The sequence below is a fragment of the Caloenas nicobarica genome, chromosome 18 (assembly GCF_036013445.1).
Source record: "Caloenas nicobarica isolate bCalNic1 chromosome 18, bCalNic1.hap1, whole genome shotgun sequence".
Lineage (NCBI taxonomy): Eukaryota > Metazoa > Chordata > Aves > Columbiformes > Columbidae > Caloenas > Caloenas nicobarica.
This window is the reverse complement of record NC_088262.1, coordinates 12151605-12163891: the sequence shown is the minus strand read 5'-3', so window position 1 is coordinate 12163891 and position 12287 is coordinate 12151605. Positions and strand designations below refer to the sequence as shown.

At 53.4% G+C, this 12287-nt stretch overlaps 1 protein-coding gene across 2 annotated transcripts in view; it reads left to right on the top strand.

Annotated features, from left to right (window-relative positions):
* The window catches only part of PIK3R5 (phosphoinositide-3-kinase regulatory subunit 5), a 63546-nt gene that overhangs the window by 45842 nt on the left and 5417 nt on the right, over positions 1–12287 (top strand). For both annotated transcript variants that reach the window (XM_065647827.1, XM_065647826.1), the window contains exons 6-15: positions 2475–2544; positions 3917–4091; positions 4639–4792; positions 5304–5387; positions 7022–7772; positions 7871–8024; positions 8207–8332; positions 9042–9167; positions 9974–10067; positions 11297–11373. In XM_065647827.1, coding sequence (XP_065503899.1) covers positions 2475–2544; positions 3917–4091; positions 4639–4792; positions 5304–5387; positions 7022–7772; positions 7871–8024; positions 8207–8332; positions 9042–9167; positions 9974–10067; positions 11297–11373 — 1811 coding nt within the window. The remainder of the gene's footprint in view (positions 1–2474; positions 2545–3916; positions 4092–4638; positions 4793–5303; positions 5388–7021; positions 7773–7870; positions 8025–8206; positions 8333–9041; positions 9168–9973; positions 10068–11296; positions 11374–12287) is intronic.

Sequence of the window (12287 nt, the reverse complement as noted above, 5' to 3'; positions counted from 1 at the left end):
AGGAGCGGAGATTCAGGCTGGACATGAGGAAGAAATTGTTGCCCCTGAGGGTGGTGAGAGCCTGGCCCAGGTTGGCCAGAGAGGTGGTGGATGAAGCATCCCTGGAGACATCCCAGGCCAGGCTGGACGGGGCTCTGAGCAACCTGAGCTGGTGCAGATGTCCCTGCTCATGGCAGGGGGGGCACTGGGGGAGCTGGGGAGGGCCCTCCAACCCAAACCGTTCTGATTTTCACTGGTGGTCCAGCACAGGATAAGACCAGATTCCTCGGGAAGAGCAGGGCAGGGTTGTGTTTTCGGTGTCTGCTTTGTGTGCAAGGTGGTGGGAGCATCCCAGGGACTCTCAGCTCCAGACCAGTGTGGATTAGCAAAACGCGTAGCTATTTCCTGGCTGCCTTTCAGTCTGAGGGGTCTTTCCCATGACTAAGCACGTGCTGGCTGCTCCTGCCCTGCCCTGGGCTTTGTTTGAGATGCTCAGTTTGTCAGTGGTGCAATTGGGGTGATAACAGTGACTCCATTCATTGGCATCAAGGTGGCCGGAGCCTTCGAGCCTGCCCTTGCGTGGAGATTTCTGTAGGGCTGAGTGACTCCCCAGCTGAGACACTACCTTGTGACATGGCTTTGGGCACATCCATCGGCAGCAGCAGTGCTCCTCTTAATTAAGGGCTCCTAGTAAATGTCCTGTTGTTCCCAATGGAGCAGCTCTTCCAATTATTTCTAAAAGGCCATTTCTCCTAATCTCCCTGTCTTGTGGTGGCTTATGGAGAGTTGTTATCACACAAAGCAGATTTCAGCCCTTGTTTAATCCTGTGCAGGGCTAAGAGCAGGACCTGGGATGCCTCAGATGGGTACATGGGCTGTGGCTGAAGCCGGGGGTAGTTCACCCTCTCCTTAAATCAGACACCTGCTTTGGAGAGCCCTGACAGGGGTGTAAAACTCAGGGTCTCCATCACAGCAGTAACATCCTGTGGAGGTGGGAACTTGTAGGTGCAGATAACATGAAAGATGGTTTCAAAGGAACAAAAAAGATTAAAAAAACCCCAGAACCCTCTGCAGTGTTGGCACTGGCCTTGCTGGTTTACCCGCAGCTTGAGGCTCCACCAGCACAAATGACCGTGGCCACCAGGCAAGGTCTGGCTGGGCTGTTGTGCTTGTCCAGCTTCCAGCTCAGAGCTGCAGGGCCAGCACGGATGTGAGGATGCTCGTCCCATGCTGCTGCAGCCCTGGACTTCCCCAGCTCTGTCCTGGTCCCTTATTGCTGTGACACCGGTCAGGGCTGTGTTTTGCAGAGTGCTGGGAAAGCCCCAGAGCTGGGGGGATATTACTAAATCCTGCTCTTCTGCCATCGCCACCATCGCTGGTGCCTGGGGCTGCCTGAGCTGGGGACTTTGGTCCAAAAGCTTTTCCGCTTGTATAAGCTTATGAGATTCCCTCACCCCTGCCCGAAGATGCCATGTGGGAGGTGTTGGGCTGATGGGGAGCCCAGTGTTGCCCCTCGCTGTGGTTGCTCCCCCCAACTGGAGCCAAGAACAGTGAAAACATGTCCTCTGCTGGAAACTGGGCCAGGACCTTATACGCTTGTTGCACAGCCTCTGTGACCTGCTGCTAGGCTGAAGCAAAAGCTTTTTATTGAGATGAGGGTAAATATTAACTGGGAACAAGCTGCTGTCAATATTTGCCAAGAATGCGATAGCTTTTATCTGCAAATGGACTGATGTCTCTGCAAGAGGGGTGAATGCTGCCATAGTTGGGGGGCCTGTGTAGATCAGTATGAGCTGCCTGTGGGTACTGGGCTCCCCCCATGGGTGCTGCTCATGGTAGCAGCTGGGGTTGGGGTGTGACTGCCGGCAGTAATAAGGGTGCTGGATCTTCTTGATGCCATCAGATATTTCCCAAGATGTACCCCAGTCCTTCTGCTGTTCGGGGGTGACATGGGCTCTGCTGTTGCCACCCAGTCCACGTCCATCTGATGTCACCTGATTGGGGTTCCCCATGGCTTTCTAGGGAAAGTCCCGGGGACATGGGCTGCCCACACCAACCTCCTTTCTGCTGGGGCCAGTCTGGGCTCCATCCCTGCGGAGGGAAGGTGGCTGTGACCTGCTGTCCATGAGTGACACCCAGGGCCTGGGGAGGCTAAAGCAAGTGGCAGAAGCTGCTAAATATCATCCACGCACTTCACATCCCACATAGCTGTGGGGCAGAAAGGACTGGGAATGGAGCAGCTCTCCTGTCCTTTGGTTGTTTTCACATCATTCTGGGCATTTTCCCTTGATATCCCAAGGCTCCCCTGCTCCTGGGCTGGTCCCCTGACACAGTGGCTGTGCCTTGTCCCCATAAGGACTTTTGGTGCTGCCATGCATGCTCTGGGCAGCAGCCCAGACAGCTCAGCACCGCATTAGGGGACAAAGTCAATGTGTACCCGAGACAGAGGGATCTGCAGTGGTGCTGTGTCTCACGTCCTCTGCTCTCTCCCCCAGGGATCTCCTTCCAGAGGCTGGTGAGGACGGAGCAGGGGCTGCCCGTGAAGAACCACCAGAGCTCCACTGTGTAAGTGTGGCCGTGGGCGCCGCTGGTGCCGCTCGGTAGCATCCCCATGGTCTCACACTGCTTGAACAGCAGCGGGGCTGCAGTGAGCAGCATCTCAAAGGTGATGGTGTGGTGGGTGCTGGGAAGAAGTGCTGGATAACTGGGCTGAGCCGTGGGAAGGGATGAGGAAAGTGGCTGTGGCATTTCCACAGCTGTGGGTCAGGGTCTGTGGGCTCCCCATGTCAGTTATCCCACAGGCCTGCAGATCTGGGTGAAACAGCCAGGAAAGGCAAAGTCTCCTCCCCAGGGAGATGCCGACCTTGGCACATGTTGGAGAACAGCCAGGAGACACTTTGATCTGCGTGTTTGGGAGTCAGAAGCGAGTCTGTCCCACTGCAACCATTAGTGACAGCCTGGCTGCTCTCAGCGCAGTCAGACTTTGCACCTTATTTAGAGGGCTGAAACTTTCCTCTTGCCAGGGCACCTCATTCGTAAATAGGAAAATGAGCCAGGGTGGTGTGTGTCCTCCCTGGCTCCAATGCCAGCCCTGGGGACAGCCCTTCGTGTCCAGCCGCCTCCATCCTGGGCAGGAGGATGTCTTCCTGTTTTGGCCTGTCCACACATGCCGTGAAGCTCCATATCTGCACCCATATCCCACCCAGCTGCACTGGTGCTGCTTTCCCAGTACAATTCTCTGCTCTACGCGCTTATACTGGTGCAAGTGCAACCACTGCTGACTTACAGCAGGGTGGCTATATTTGCATAAAAAGCCCCGAAAGCCTGGCACAAAGCTGTACACAAGCTGAACCTTGGGCTTATTGAAAGCTTGTGGCCATGGCCTGAGCTTTCTAGAACCAGGCACGTCCTTAATTCAGAGCCATTTTTGCTCAGCAAGGTGGACAGTTCTCCTCCGTGAACAAGAGCTCTCCAAGCTACAGGTTTGGGAACTCAAAGCCTGTGGATTTTCCTGTTGTGGTGCAGAGCAAAAATGCAGCTGAAGTGTGTGGCTCTTCTCCTTAAAGCTCAGAAGCGATGCTCTGACCTGCACCTTGCAGGGGGAAGATGTTCTGGGGACCACTCTTATTTTCTATCCCCCCTTTCATTGCATGTGCTGGACAACTGGCTGCTGGGCTGGAGTCCTGTTTGGGGCTGATTGAACCATCATTGGTCTGGTGATATTGCAGACATGGCAGGAGAGGTGGTACTGAGGGGCAGGCTGGAGGATGCTCATCCATTTGGCACTGCAGGTTGGGTCTGGAATAGCCCCAAGACCCTCCGGCCGTGACTAACATGAGAGGCCACTGCCATCTAGTGTAAATTTGTCCAAGAATTTCCTGTGCCACCAGCGTCCAAGCCTGCCTACCCAGTCTAACCGCTGTCCCCTTGTCCTCAGGACGGTGCTGCTGCTCAACCGCTCCGAGGTGCAGAGCGAGTTCCTCTCCATCGCTGAGAAGCTGAGCACCAGCAAGCACCCGCGACACGGCACCCTCGTCCTGCTCCTCGAGCACCTCTACCAGGCCAACTTCGGCACCCGCTGCGACCTGGGCAGCCTGCACCACCTCCTCAAGGTAGGCCAGAGAGCTTTGGTGATGCCACGATGCCCTTGGAAGCAGTTTCATGCAGTTGGCTGATGGAGTTCCTGGCCGAAATAATATTGGATTGACAAAAGGAAAAAAGTTTTGATAACACTTCTTGTAGAAAAAATACGTGTCTTTCCCTTTTCAGGACTCCCTTTCCCTTTTCTGTTTTGTGAAGTGTGATGTGGGGTAACTTGCCTTTTACAGTTTTACTCCTTTCCCCATCCCTAAATGGAGAAAGAGCCCCTGGATTTGAAATGCAGCAAAAGTGTTTGTTTAACCAGCTTTGGTTTGGTGTTTGGTCACTTTGTTTTGGTGTTTGGGGTGGGAGCAAAAACCTGTGAAGAAAACCCCTCAAGTGTGTTCAAACACATATTTCTCTTTGCAGAAGTTTTGGGGGAGAATTGAAGTGGGTAGGAGGTAGAGAAGGGAGAGAGATTTACCCAGTGGAGTAGGTAGTAACCTTCCCCAAAAACCTGTGTGTTGCCTCTGCGGAGAGACCCCCCTTGATCTGTTGCCTTGTCCCTGCTCCCTCCAGTCCAAGACACTGGAAGAGCTCCTGGAGATCTACGCCAGTGCCACTGATGCGCAGGAGATCGCAGCCACCAGCAGCGACCCGGTCCTGGCCCGGGAGCGGCTGCAGTCCGTGCTGCGGGACATCGCCGGGGCCGCGTCCTTCCCAGCCATCGCGGGTGAGAATCCCCCCCAGGCCCCTCTTTCCTGCAGGGATTTCTGCTGGCTCAGCCCCTGCCGCAGCGATGAGCTCCCCTGCGCTGTGAACCAGTCCCTTGAAGTGCAAACCCCTGTTTTGTGCAAAATTTCAACCTAGCACAACAACTACTACAGCAAAAATCCCAGCAACCCAGGTCCTGTTTCATGAGCGTGTGATGAGCCAGAAATTGTTTCTCATCTTTCATGAAAACAGCAACAAAAAAAATTCTTCAGTCTTTGTGGGCGAGCTGAAAACATGAATTCAGAAACTGATGGTAGCAGTGATGTCTGATGGCTCTTAGAGGTGTGAAATGTTCCCTTGTCCCAATTGCATGTGACTTTGGGAGGATAATGGCAGCAGTGTTGGTGGTCTGCATGACCTGGGCTGCCCAGAACACATGTGTGGGGTGGGTGGCATCTCCCACTGGCCAGGAGAGCTGTCAGGAGGGGTATTGGGGTTCCTGCAAACTAACTCCTCTCCTCTCTTCCCAGGAGAGGCTCAGCCCCGCAAACTCCACCCCATCCCCATCCCTGCCGCTCGCTGCTACACGTACAGCTGGGATCAGGATAACTTTGGTAAGTGGGGGGTGTCCCCGTCCCTCCTGGTGAGAGCGCAGCCCTCTGCTCCTCATCACAGCAGGGGCTGAGCAGCGTTTTGTCTTGGCTGGGGCTGCCACGTGGAGCTGGGTACATGACACGAGCTGTGGCTGGAGCCTGAAAAAGCCAGTAATGAATTGTTGATGTTGGAGGAAGAGGTGACACAGTGGATGCCAGTGTCCCCTAGGTGGGACAGGAGCGGGTGTCAGCTCAGGCATGACGCTTGCTGTGATATTGCAAGCAAAGCTCTCATCCAAGCAGTGGGTGCAAGACACTGGTAGCACCAAAATATGTTTTGCCAGAGACAAATCATAGAATCATGTAATCATTTTGGTTGGAAAAGACCCTCAAGATCATCAAGTCCAACCATAACCCACCCCTGGCACTACCTCATGTCCCCGAGAACCTCATCTCCGTCTGTCCAGCCCCCCCAGGGATGGTGACTCCAGCACTGCCCTGGGCAGCCTGTTCCAATGCCCCACAGCCCTTGGGGGAAGAAATTGTTCCCAAGGTCCAACCTCAACCTCCCCTGGCGCAACTTGGGGCCGTTTCCTCTGCTCCTGGCGCTTGTTCCTGGGGAGCAGAGCCCGACCCCCCCGGCTCCAAGCTCCTTTCAGGCAGTTCAGAGATCAGAAGGTCTCCCCTCAGCTCCTGTTCTCCAGCTGAACCCCCAGCTTCCTCAGCCGCTCCCATCACACTTGTGCTCCAGCCCCTCACCAGCTCCGTTCCCTTCTCTCAACTCGCTCCAGCACCTCAAGGGCTTTCTTGTAGTGAGCACTTAATCTCCTGGGCAAAATTGTGCCTTGCATTAAGCTGGGAGAGATTTATCGTACCCAAGTCTGTGGGGATATTGGTAGGATGGAGACCTTATTTGGTAGAAAGCTCCTCTGCAAGGAGGTCACGTCCTGGAAATAATTGTTGCTGGGAAAGCCTGACCAGAGTGAGATGTCAGGGCATGGTGGGGCTGAGACCCCTGGGATGTTATGACTCTTCCACGCCCCCAGCAGGGCTGGCCAGGGAGCCAGTGCCTCTGCCATGCTCTCGCCTGGCCACAGCAGTTTTTCAGGGGAAGCCGTGGTTTCCCTGTCTGCTGAGCTTGTCCCTCCAGCTTCCCCATTCCTGGAAGACCTTTTCTGTTCCTGTGAAGGTTTCGTGTTCATTGCCAGCTGGCCCCAGCCAGCTGGACCAGAGCTCTGGCTTGGGCTTTGCAGTGAGTCCAGCCTTGCTGGGAGGCCACTCTCAGTGGGGTGATTTGGGTTTGATAAGCCAAATATCTCGCTTTCCTCCTGCCCTCTGGTTAAACCCGCATCAGACATGAGCACGTTGTGAAATCTGTGTAGGAAGGAAGCAAAACCCCAACTGGTGTTTGCTTTTCGAGAACCTAAACAGAATATGACCTCAAGGAGAGAAACACATTTTGGTTTGCATTGCATCTGAGCACCTTATGGAAATGTAAAAATGTTCAGTAGGAAGTTTTCAGCTCCTTGTTTGAAACCATGCAGGATCAAAGGGAGCGTTGGCCGTGCTGGAGTAGTGTTGTTGTCTGGGGTCATCGCGTTTCCAGTGGTTATGCTGGAGCCCATGCCAGATGTGATCTCCTGATTGCCTTTCAGATATCCTCAATGATGTCCTCAGCAAAGAGTGCAGTGTTGTTGAGCACATGGCCTTGGAGAACGAGGAGGAGGACGAAGAGGAGGAGGTGGAAACTGATGGCTGTTCCCCCGAGCGGGACTCGCTGCTTTCCCCCATCTGCGCCATTTCCAAAGACTCTGTTTACTCAGCACTGTCAGAAGAGGGATTGAAGCCCTCGCGAGTGTCTCTCTTCAACACCTCCAAGGACTCCATCTCAGAACTGACGGTGGTCTCCAGAAAGTCCCTCAAGTCATTTGTCTCCAGCCTGAAGGACTGCATGGACAGTGGGTACGCGGAGGACAGTGACGAAAGCTCCCTGGACATGGTGGGGCGGCCTGAGCTGAAGGTGGAGAAGACCCACCACAAATACAGACAAACGCTGACCACCAAGATCTACAAACTCTTCAAGAGCAAAAGCCAGCTGGTCTTGAGGAGGGACCTGAAGGACTGCCCGGACACGGGCTCGCTCCCGCTGCCCCTGCGCCGGGCCGAGAGCCTGTGCACCCCCCAGGCCAAGCACCGCGTCCCACCGCGCTCCCGGCGCGCTCACTCGCTGCCGCAGCACGTCCTGACCCAGCGGCTGCCGGCCCCGCTCGCCCCGCGCTATCTCAGCCTCCCCCGACGGCCCTTCCTCAGCTACGACGAGGACGCCAAGGTGTCCACGCTGCGCATCGTGGTCTTCGGCTCCGACCGCATCTCAGGGAAAGTGGCCCGAGCCTACAGCAACCTCAGGTGAGCTGGGCGGTGCGGGGGACCCTGTGCAAGTACCCGGCCCAGCTGGGACACACTGAAGAGCTTTGCTCACCCAGCCCTCTCCTGCCTTCTCCCAGGCTCAAGGAGAGCACCTGCCCCTCACTGACAAGGTACTTCAAGCTGCAGTTTTTCTACGTCCCCGTGAAGAGGAGCTGCTTGGCTCCATCAACCCCGCTGATGCATCCGTCTCCGTCCCTGGGGGACCCGCAGCTCCGGGCCTCGCCACAGCTGGTAGGTGTCCTGCCGGCCACGGGGCTCACCGTGCCACTGGTGCTCTGCTTGGCCCCAAGAGCAGAGTGTGAGGAGGCGGGCAGGGCAGGCTGAGGAGCATTGCTGGATCTTCCACCAGCTCCAAGCATGGAGTGAGGAGCCTGGGGGGACCCCCAGCATGACCTCGGTGTGTCTGGTTTCAGGATCCCACCTTGGCTCGGATAGAGAGCAGCACCAACGACATCTCCCACTACATTGGCATGTTGGACCCATGGTACGAGCGCAACGTTCTGGGGCTGATGAACCTGCCCATGGACGTCCTGTGTCAGGTATGTGTGTGTGAGCTGATGGGGCTCAGCATCCCCCTTCCCTGAAGGACGGGGTAGCTGAGAGGAGAGCTGCTGCCTAGCACTGGGCTACACAGTCACAGAATCCCAGACTGCTTGGGGCTGAAGGGACATTTGGAGACCCCCCAGTCCAACCCCCCTGCTCACGCAGGGTCACCAGAGCAGATCACACAGGTTGGTCCAGGCGGGTTTGAATGTCTCCAGAGAAGGAGACTCCACACCCGCTCTGGGCAGCCTGGGCCAGGCTCTGGCACCTCCCGGCAAAGAAGTTTCTCCTCATGTTCAGCTGGAACCTCCTGTGTTTCAGTCTGTGCCCGTTGCCCCTCACCCTGGCGTTGGGCACCACTGAACAGAGTCTGGTCCATCCTCTTGACACCCACTGTTGGGATATTTATCAGATCCCTCTCATTATTTATAAGATCCCTCTCAGCTTCTCTTCTCCAGCTGAACAGCCCCAGCTCTCTCAGTCTTTCCTCAGAAGAAAGATGCTCCAGATCCCTCAGCATCTTCATAGCCCACCGCTGGACTCTCTCTAGTAATTCCTTGTCCTTCTTAAACTGGAGAGCCCAGAACTGGACACTGGGTGGTCAGGAGGATAGTTTTTGGCCCCAGTGGGGTGGGATGAGCCGTGCTATGTGGGCTGTGGGTACCACGTACCTCTTCAGGGTTGTGACTCACCCTCTTGCTGCAGTCGGCCAAGCTGGAGGCTGAGCCCCAGGAGGACTCCCCAGAGCAGCTGCCCATCCTGGCTGACATGATCCTCTACTACTGCCGCTTCGCCACGCGCCCCGTCCTACTGCAGCTCTACCAGACAGAGGTGGGCAAAGGGGCTTGGCACTTTCTTGGTGAAGGGAAAAGGGGGGTTTTCTGCTTGTGCTACCAACCAGGAATCTGCCTACGAAGCAGGTGGGGGTGTGGCACAGCCACCATGTGCTGGTAAGGCTGAGCTGGGTCTCTTCTTGATCCCTGGGTGCCCCTCGTACCTGAGCTCCTGGCTCAGGGACTGGGAGATGCAGGTCCTGCCCAGACAATCCTTCAGTCACATGAGCAATTTTCCATCCAAGTACCTATCCCTGTGACACAAATGACTTCTGTCAGGTTATTTACATCACTGGAAGTCCCTCCAGTGCTCTGCTTTCCAAACCAAGCCCCTCCACAAAGCCTGTTTTGCACACCCCACTGTGTTCGTGGCACAGACGTGCTGGGGCAGGTTGAGGGCACGGCTGCAGCAGCCACTTTGGTTTGGTGGCACGGGACCAGCTGCAGTGAGGCCATGGCAAGCAGAGTTGCTGTTCATGGGATTTTGTCACCCAAAGCAATGCCCAGACCTAGCTGTTACGCTCATCGTAGGTTTTCTTTGCAGTGGGGTAGGGAGTTTTCTTTAAATGAAAACCAGGGTTTTGGTTTGTTTGGCTTGCTGGTGGTCTGTTAAAACAGTCAGAAGTACAGCTAAAGGCAAGTGTCACCCCAGGCAGTTGTTGAAAAGGTGTATTTTGAAAATGTGAAAGCATTCTCTCCCAAACTGACCAGTTACCTGTAGAAAGGAGTGAGAAGGGTGAACATTGCCTGGTGTGCAGGCTGGGTCTCCTCACCACCACGTCTTCCCTCTTATCCCCCTGGCAGCTCACGTTCATCGGGGGAGAAAAGATGACCGAAGTCTTCATCCATTCCCTCGAGCTGGGCCACTCAGCGGCCACGCGGGCCATCAAAGCATCAGGTCTGTACCTGCTTCTGCACCTGCAGCCTCGGGACCAGGGTCTGCAAACTGGGGGGCTGGGGGGAGCATGGGCTGCAAGAGATGTCTGAACCCAGGCTGCATCGTGAGCAAAGATCCAGGCATCATTTCACAAATTTGGAAGTGAGGCATCATGGTTCTCGCATCCCTCTTCAAGAGAAAAGTTGTGGCAATGCCTTGTTGTTTTTATTGCTGTTGACTCTAAAATGTATTTGCAATAAACCAGCTACAAGCCCATTTCCTTCCTCTCATCAGCACCTGGCCAAGTGCAGCTCTTCATCTTTACTTTTTGCTGCTTTCTGTCAGTTGTGCTTTGTCCAGGAGCATCATTTATAAAAGCCCTCTTTCCATTTTCCTTAGATTACAGGGCAAAGCAAGGTTTGTGCATGTGTTTGTAGGCTTCCTGCAAGGGAGATCCATGAGCTTTTACACTAGCAGTCTATAAAATTAGTAGAGACAAGAAGCAGTGGCAGAAGCATCTGTCTGCAGTGTTGTCTCCAGCTCTGCTAGGTACCAAGCAGAAATGCTGTCTGGTGCCATACAGCTTGCAGAGACATCTCGTGGCCAACCAACAATACTGCATTTAAACACAGTTTTTTTAACCAATTGCTTTTCTGTGATCTCGCCTTGTCTTTCTAAACAGAGCTCATAAAATATCTTCCATATAAAGTGTCACCACCCCACTCCCTCAAAATACAGGCTTGGCCAAGACCTCTTCCCAATAACTCATTGAACCACCAATCTTTTCTAACTTTGATTTTTTTATCCCTGGGTTGTCTGGCAACACACCACTTAACATCTGCAAAGCATTATCCGGGGGGGGAAAAACAAGTTAGTAAGTGTCGGGTGCAGTATTTCAAGACTAATATAATGTGGGCACAAATATGCCCAGAAAAACAGGAGCTGGGTTAGCAATGTGGCCTTTGATGGCTTTGTGTTTTCCCTGGAGCACTGACCCCTCTGCTACGGCTAAGCCAGCGCCGCTTTCAGTTTTGCAGAGCTGCTTGTTGTGCTTTGTGTTGAAATTTCTGCACTGGATTAATTGCATTCTGGCAGCTTTTAAGCCACCTTTTCTTTTTGCTCCACAGCTGTGTTCAGCAAACCACTTCTTATTCATTTTCTGTAGGTACCGAGTGTGCTGCTGTATCAGTAGCCCATTGAAGAATGGGGATAAAAGGCACCGTGTGACATTTGCTCCTTGTTTCATGCAGGTCCAGGCAGCAAAAGGCTGGGCATAGATGGAGACAGAGAAGCCATCCCGCTAACACTACAGATCGCCTATAGCAAGGTGAGTGCACGGGGCTTGCACAAAGACAAATGGGGCAGAAAAACACTTTAGTGTGGGGCAAGCATATCTCTGCAGGGGGCCGAGAGAGGCAAATGCGACAGGCTGCTGGAGGAGCCGGAATCCAAGCCCAGACGAGCCAAACTCAAACTAATTGCTCATTTACTGGCTAATTGGGGATGGATTTCCACTCCTGTTCAGCCCAGTAAAATAGGGAACGTGCAGCCAGCTTCCAGAAACTGGACTTGTACTTGGTGTCACTTTAGACTGGTGGACCTACGATCTTCTGCAGGGCACAGCAGTCCTCCTGCTTTTTTGGTTCCTCTGCAGTTATTGTTAAGTGTTAAGCCTGAGCAAGGACACTACGGATCCTCTCTTCCCTGTTAGTCAGGTTCACCATCTAATCCATACATCATGTCACAAAATTAACTGTGCTGGGCAGCTATATGTAAATTATGTTTGAGATAAAGTTTGAAATAGTCTTACTCTCTCAAAGAACCTATAGTGCTAAATAATGAAGAAGAGTAAGGAACATTTTTCTACCTCACCTACCTACTATTGAGAAAACAGCTGCTTGGTAACCTTAAAAATAGGCAAGCACCTTTGAAATATTGATATGAATAGAAGCGACGAGTGCCTTGCCTGCTGTTCATGTCCCTTGTTTTAGATAAAAACAACACTGTGAGAAAATATGGATACTGCCTGTACTATACATTCTTAGGTATAACTTAAGGTACTGCTTACTTTTCATATTATTAGCAGCACAATTCCTGCATCTAATGGAAAACTACTTAGGTTATAGACAGAGCATGAAGGTGGTAATAAATTTGCTAGGTATTTAATTCCAAAGTTATTAACTTTGCATCATTTATCATAGGCTCTCATACTTTTAGTCAGTCTGTACTATCAATAATCCA